The 7,689-nt window shown below is 39.0% G+C and overlaps 1 protein-coding gene across 1 annotated transcript; it reads right to left on the bottom strand.

Annotated features, from left to right (window-relative positions):
* Positions 1-6,757: 6,757 nt before the first annotated feature.
* Positions 6,758-7,483, bottom strand: LOC125194896. Its single transcript, XM_048093111.1, has one exon. The coding sequence runs from the start codon at positions 7,481-7,483 to the stop codon at positions 6,758-6,760; it is 726 nt and encodes a 241-aa protein (XP_047949068.1).
* Positions 7,484-7,689: the final 206 nt, after the last annotated feature.

Here is a 7,689-nt window from a genome sequence, read left to right as displayed (position 1 = left end):
TTTTTCCTAAAATATAAAATGTAACATCTTTTGCGGGTTAGCTTAAAAAAAAGTGTGACATCCACCTTGAGACGGAGGAGAATAAAATATTGAATTCAAAGTTAGAGCTATTTCATTTGAAAATAAACATAATTAAATGATAAACATAGAATTAGAATAGATGATAATGCAATTTTATGTCTAATCTAACAATTTGGTATTAAAACTTGTTATGTTCACCAATAAGATTATTTTTGGTAGATGGAGAGAGAACAAAGTTAACAAGACTATTATCAATAGATATAACGATGGCTATTTATTGAACAGGATAGTGTGCAGTTTCTAAAGGACCGCAGTTGTTATCAATCAGAACCAGATAAGTTGGTTGAATCAGAATACAACATTACTAACAAGGAGAAACCACTAAATAACAAGTAAGACTTGTGCATGAATATATATATATATATATATATATATATATATATATATATATATGGGCGCACTATGGTCCATAAGGTAAATTCTGTCAAAAATCAAAGCAAATCTCGGCCCTTGGATCCTTAGATTGGATGGTTGTGATCATAATATCCCAGCTACATTATTACAGTATAAGCTTTACATTATTAGCCGAGCTACATTATTAGACTGCACAATCTACATTATAAGACTAAATCGCGTTACATTATTAGTCGAGCTACATTATTGGACTACACAATCTACATTATTAAGTAACACGTGGCATTAATCTAACGATTACATCACATGATCCAATGGCTGAGATTTGCTTTGATTTTTGACGAAATTTCACTTATGGACCTGATCACATCCCTATATATATATATACACACACACACACACACGAACGAATCTCTTTGTTTTAGGTTTCCATGTAATACAAGGTCGGGTTTATGTTTTTTTTTAGCTCGAGTCTTGTCGGCTACCAATCCTTTACTCCAATGAGCATTCCCATCTCCAAATATCCCATTTAGGTGCTGCACATTCTCTCATGCTTGCTCACAAGTCCTACTATATATACAACTAGCATGGTATTCATTAATGCCTCAATTTCTCATGTGAATATGCAATGCTATGGAATGTAGCTATAGCCTCATTGTACCATGCAGAAAAGAAAGTAAAAGAACATAGAAGAGTTCATAAGGTTGATGAATCTCAACAAGTGTAATTATGTATTTTGTTTGTAAATATTTTTTCCGGAATGGCGAATGAAAGCACTTGAGTTAAATGCGTTGAATTTCAGATGTAAACTAGTTTTATACATATAAAAGTTGTAGATAGTCCTATTGTAAAATGTTGGTTAAAGAGAAAATATTTATAATCATAACACATAACAAAGTAGTGTTCCAATGTTACAATGCTCACTGTAGGGATCAGATCACTCGGGATTCACTAATTACGGGGACCACTTTATTAAGATTGGTCTGAGATGGCTAATCTCAGAGTTACAAGTCAAGGTACAATGAGAATTACAAGACTACACAATCTCAGATGGAACCCTAGCTCTAGTCCAAACACTTGACCGGTTCTGGACTCATGGCTATTCCTCCGGAACTTAACCTGCACACTAAGTAGATTGATTAGTAACACATAAAATCAGATCCCTTAGGATCTGAACCAAGAAAGTAATTCAAGCACAAGTGAGGAAACCGCGAGATAAACCAGACCTCAAACCCTAGGAGTCTACCGGTTGCAACTTCGTACCGGCCACCTCTCACACGATGTTCAGTCACAACTCAGAACCACCTCTGAAAGAACTAGAGGTCACAGATCTCTCAACTCAGAAGGAATCGCCCGAAGATCTTCACTCAAACGCCAGATTCGAACTCAACTGTTCAATCTATGGCTACCCGGTCTATCAATACAGGAGTTGAAGGATCTACAATCTTCGCTCACTTAACTAGAGAGAAGAAGTCACCGGAGATGAAGATCGACGAAGATCAGAGATGAGAGAGTGAATAGGATGGATTGGAATGAGAGAAGTGAAGGGACTGGCAGTGGAAGTATGCGGTCAATTCAATACAAATAAATCAGATAATCAAAATCTATTTAGTCGATTATTTAGACAAATTCTATTCGCGCAATTATCACATGTATCATGCTCATAACTCAAATAAATCATGCTTTAAATTAATTAAAACCTAAAACATGCTTTTCTACGGTTTAAATATTTTACCTTGATGATTCTCCAAAGAATCGAAGATAGCTAGCACCTTCTCCACGTGAAGATCTTTAGTACTAAACCACGGATCTTCTGCCTGGTTCCCGGACTGTAGACTGATATCAAGGTGGGCTGATCTCACCAGTATACTAAGACTTAAATAAAGAACACGGAAAACCTTTCTCACGGGGGAGAGAAAAATCGTCCCTCTTGTATGTGGAGAAGGGGACGAAAGTTTTGATAGAAACAAGTGTGTTTTCTGTCTCCTTTATTCTCCTATTTATACTAAGTCACATATTGGGCCCAGATAGGGATCTATGGAAGGTTTTGAATATGGGCTCCTCCAATTAGCTTTTTACTAATTTAATTGAACCCCAATTTAATATAAGCTTTTAATTGGAATATTACGAGCAACCACTATAGAAGTAATATTGCACTCCCCATCCAAATCCAAAATTTTAAGTAATTCGGGTTTCCATTGCTTGATATTTATTTCTCGCGCTTAAGATAGGAACATCCATAAATTAATTGATGTCTGCTATGGACTCAATTAATTAATATCTTATTAATTCCAAGAGTGGGCTCAATAAGAATTTCTTATTTATTATTCATAGAGTAATCAAACTCCAACTAGCTAGGTTCCGAATAATAAAACCTTATTTCAAGCTCCTCTTGAGGATGTTCATAAACGAGACTCACCTCGCACACGATTCAACATAATAGCAATCCTAGCATCGCTATATATTAATCACCACTACCCATTATACCAGGCTTATTGGGTTGCGAAAAACCCGCACCATTTGGTAAGTTAAAGTAGTGCATAATCAATACCGTATGCTCAATGTTAACGTACATTGATTAAGAAACAATAATTTACAAGACCTCGTCTTTCAGTAGATACCATAAAGACATGTCTCGCTGTTAGATCCAATTCAGTGCTATACAACACCAAGGTAATCTTATTTCAGTAAGGCTTAGAAATAATCGGACTGATATTGCAACCTTTCACGATAGGTAGTCTAAGCCTATCTAGGTTGTGAAATTCTTCTTTTTATTTGTTTAGAACTGACCGTGTTACCTTAAAGTGAAAGTCGCCCACAACCAGTCTACTAAAACAAAGACTTAGACTTTGTTAAGTTACTTATACACTTAAACATGTAATAAACATCCATTAAATGTAAAAGATAACAACATTATGACAAAAATAATTTGTTTTATTCCTTGGAAAATAAAATAAGAGTTTTAACAGTATTCAATCACTCGAAATGTGATTTCTAGTATACAAACTCTAACAAGAAGTCTCAAGACTTATCTCACACAACAAACAGAGCTCAAGATCCAACGGCTCAGGAGCACGATCGCCGTGGAGTTGCCACACGGCAGCAATCGGTTTCTCCCAGGTAAGTAACGGGCCACAATAAGGATTGGGCCTTCATATAGGATCTGGGCCTAGAATTAAATCAGCCCAAAGCTTTAATTCACCGAGCCCAAAGTTCCATGGGGTCCATTTATCTCACATACTCCACCTTGGACCACATTGGGTAAACGGAGGTGAGTCTTGGTCCACATGTATTTTCATCACAGCCTACAAGGTAGATCCTAGACACCAAAGAACAAGGTTCATTAGTCAAGGAAATACCAGGATGCCTCAGAGGCACCAAAGAACCAAGGTCCATTAGCCAAAGAGGTCTTCAGACACACTAACATCAGAGAATTAGATTCTCAAGTCTGGGTCTTGTTATCCGAGGGACATGCAATGCTAACCACAATCAAAGTGCAATTTTTTGATACAGGAAAGCAATTTTTCAACAGATAGACACTTAGTGCCCATATCTACTAGGTTTTGATCAATGTGAATTTTACGCAATGCAATCTCACCCTTTTCAACAACATATCTAATAAAATGAAACCTAACATCAATATGCTTGGTTCTATCATGAAAGAATGGGTTTTTGCACAACTGAATTGTTGATTGACTGTCAGAAAAAACACAACAGGCAAGGACTTAAGAAATTTCAGTTCAGAGAGCACTCCCTTTAGCCAAATGGCTTCTTTTATGGCTTCTGTTATAGTAATGTATTCAGACACAGTTGTTGATAGAGCCACAATGTGTTGGAGTTGGGACTTCCAGCTGATACAAGATCTGCACACAGTAAAAGCATTGGAAGTAGTGGACTTTCTCTTGTCCCAATCATTAGCATAGTTAGAATCCACATAACCACACAACTCAACACCATCATCACACTTAGAGTAACACAGACCATACTTAGAAGTATGCTTCAAGTATCTCAACAACCATTTCAAAGCTTCCCAATGTGCAGGTCCTGGATTAGACATATACTCCCTCCGTCCAGCAATAGAAGTCCCGTTTTTCCGTTTTTGTCCGTCCGGCAATAGGAGTCCCGGTTCTACTTACTATATTTGGACAATTTAATTACCCTCCCCCTTCTCAATAATTTACTACATTGCCATTAAAAAACACCCCCTCCCCCAAAATTAACTTATCTCTCTCACTCTATCTATCCCTAAAATCACCAATACTCACTCTCTCGCTCACCAAAATTCTCACTCTATCTATCACTAAAATAAACACAACTCTCCCTCTCTCTCTCGCTCACCAAAATTCGCTCTGTTGTGGAAACCCTAATTCCACGCCGCCTCCTCTTCCTCCTCCCAATCGCCGCCTCCTCCTCTTCCCCACTCTAGCCTAAATGGATTATGTACCCTCTGAAACCCTATCCCCCATCTATGGGCTAGATTCGGCCGATTCGATGTCCACCGTATTTCCTGAAACGCCGATGGTGGAAGTCCCTCCGTGGACCGATTCTCAGCCCTCTATGTTCCTTGAAACCCCAGATCTGGAAGCTATACTCGATTCGGAGCTTATCGTCCCTGATACGCCGGAGACCATGCTCGATTCGGAGCTTATCGTCCCTGATACGCCGGGTTATGAGAGTCCCGACTCCACTGTGGTACCTGAAACTCCACGGGTGAAGAGGCGGCGGCGTCCTGTTGAGGAAGAGGAGTGGTTCAAGGAGTTCCTCCTGATTCTCTTGCCCGGCATGAAAGATCTCCTCTAATATTGTGAGTTTTGTAAGAATCACCCCCTATCTAGGGTTCGGAGATTCTGACTTGGTCTGTATTTAGGGTTACAGTATTTTTTTGTGTTGATTTAGCCACCCCCTTTTGGGTTAGGAGGCTTAATCTTGCCCTATATGCTGGAATTAGTAATGTTTGACTGATGGTCGCTCTGGAATTTATTGTTGGTTGCTGGAATTTGTGCATTCTACTGCTATATGCTGAAATTTCTGATGTTTGGCTGATTAATCCAATTGTGGTGCTTATTTGTATGCTGAATGGCTCTGAGGGATGTTTATGATGGTTTATTGTTGCTATACTTGCTGCAATTTGTTGTTGGGTGGTGCTGTGGTGAATTGTGGTGCTTATATTGTGTGAAAAGCCACCCCTTGATTAGGTTTGGAGGCTTTTATTGGTTCCCTATGCTGAAAATTTTCTGAGGGATGTTTATGATGGTTTATTGTTGCTATACTTGCTGCAATTTGTTGTTGGGTGGTGCTGTGGTGAATTGTGGTGCTTATATTGTGTGAAAAGCCACCCCTTGATTAGGTTTGGAGGCTTGTGCCCATTCCCTATGATGAAATTTTTCTGAGGGTCTTATAGCATCATCCTGCATTTGTGCATCACATTAGGTTTGCACTATTTCTATACACCAAAAAAACAATAACATCAGACCCTAACCCAAAAAATAATAGGGGCTGACCAACACACCAAAAAAATCAGACTACCCTATTCCATAAACACTATGGCCTGACCAACACACCAAAAAGATCAGTCCACCCTATTTCATAACCATCACTTTGGCTTACTTAGAAGCCAAATGCATTTGACAGAGGGCCAATATCATACATTGACCCATCATTGTTCTCTGGCATTTGTAAGTAATGCAACACCTCTCTCACAAGATCCTCCTCCACTTCCAGCACTTTAGGCAATCCAACAGTTCTTTGTAGCCTATCCTTGTTGATGTGAGGAACTTTGTAGCCATTTCCACCCCTGCACTGTAGGATTTCAGTGAGGCAAGCCTGCAAGCTTAGGAAAAATTTATTGAGAGTTTGTGGTGAAAGCTCTGCAAAAGAGCTATACACATTCCCCACAAGTTCATCCGCAGTGCTGCATGGTTTCTCATACTACAGTGACTGAATTGCTCTAAAAAATCCCAAGTCTAAGATGTTACTGCCAGGGGAATTAGGTGGTTGACAAATCAGTTGGATTTTAAATCCATCTGAGTTGGCAAAAGCCTGAAATTCTGGATCCATAGCTGTTATGTGTGGGGTTGCATTATCTTGCTGAATGTAGATGTCTTTGCTTGCCCAAATTGGCCACTTGGCCTTAATTGCAGGTATAAACTAGCATGAATAACAATAACATAGCTAAATGATGATCTTTGTTGAGTTTTTAAGATCTGATAGAATGGAAAAAGTTGCATACCTTGTTGATAAGGCAGTCTCTCATCACTTCCTTTGTGACTGAATGTAATGGCTTGGTTTCCATGGTCCCTCTGGGCCTGTTCTTTGACTTCCTCTATGCTGGCAGTACTTCAGTGAAGGGAAATATTCCCACCTTACCATCATAAGTTGCCTGCCCATCCATACCAAAATGTGGTCTACTGACAGCACACATAAACATAACTTTGGTGATGAATCTCTTGGATTTGCATGATCTATATGGATCATCCTCATCCGGCAAGAGGTAGTACCTGTCTGATGCCTTGGTCATATAGAACCATTTTTCATCTATATGCACTACATTGTGCATGCTCTGATATTGAACTCTACCTTGAGTAATTTGTGGCTGAAGTTGACTAAGACTCCATCTAACTCTTGCTAGCTTATTCATATTGGTGAGGGCAGGTTTGATTGCATTCGTATGTGGCCTTAATTTACCTTGCTTCACCCATACACCTACTGTACTCTTGCTAACATTCAATTTTACAGCCATTGTTCTCAATGAAGCTCTCTCAAGAATAGATAAGTTTCTAACCTTTTCTTCATCAAGTTGTAATATGTTAGCATGTGTGTATCCTTTAATCTTTCCTTCCATGCTTGCAGGTTCTCCCCTTTGCATCTGCTCCTTGGCTGCCTTCCATAGCCTGTACACGATCTTCCTACTGACCTCAAATGTCTCTGCTGCCTCCATTACAGCCCCTCTTGCAAGTACTCCATCATGGCTGTGCTTGAGTAGAAACTGCACCACATTGTTCTTGATGTTGCTGTTCAAGTGTTTGGTTTGCCTCTGCCCATTATCCATCCCTATGATGAAATTTCTCTGAGGGATTTAAATTTACATGAACTAAGGGAGTTTTTTTTTGAGTTTCTCAGATTTTGGGGTTGGTAAGAGTGTCTTAAATGAGTGTAGGTGGTGTATTTATAGCTGATGTTTGGAGTTGTACTTTTTGGAATTTAAATTTCCCTCAAACTTTTTGTAGAGGGAAATTTGAACATTTCAGTTCCCTC

The sequence above is a fragment of the Salvia hispanica genome, chromosome 6, assembly GCF_023119035.1.
Source record: "Salvia hispanica cultivar TCC Black 2014 chromosome 6, UniMelb_Shisp_WGS_1.0, whole genome shotgun sequence".
In the NCBI taxonomy this organism is placed as follows: domain Eukaryota; kingdom Viridiplantae; phylum Streptophyta; class Magnoliopsida; order Lamiales; family Lamiaceae; genus Salvia; species Salvia hispanica.
This window is presented reverse-complemented; position numbering and strand designations above follow the sequence as displayed.

What these genes read in the sequence shown, in the direction of transcription:
- LOC125194896 (XM_048093111.1), bottom strand. Translation starts at nt 7,483, where the DNA reads ATGGATAATGGGCAGAGGCAAACCAAACACTTGAACAGCAACATCAAG.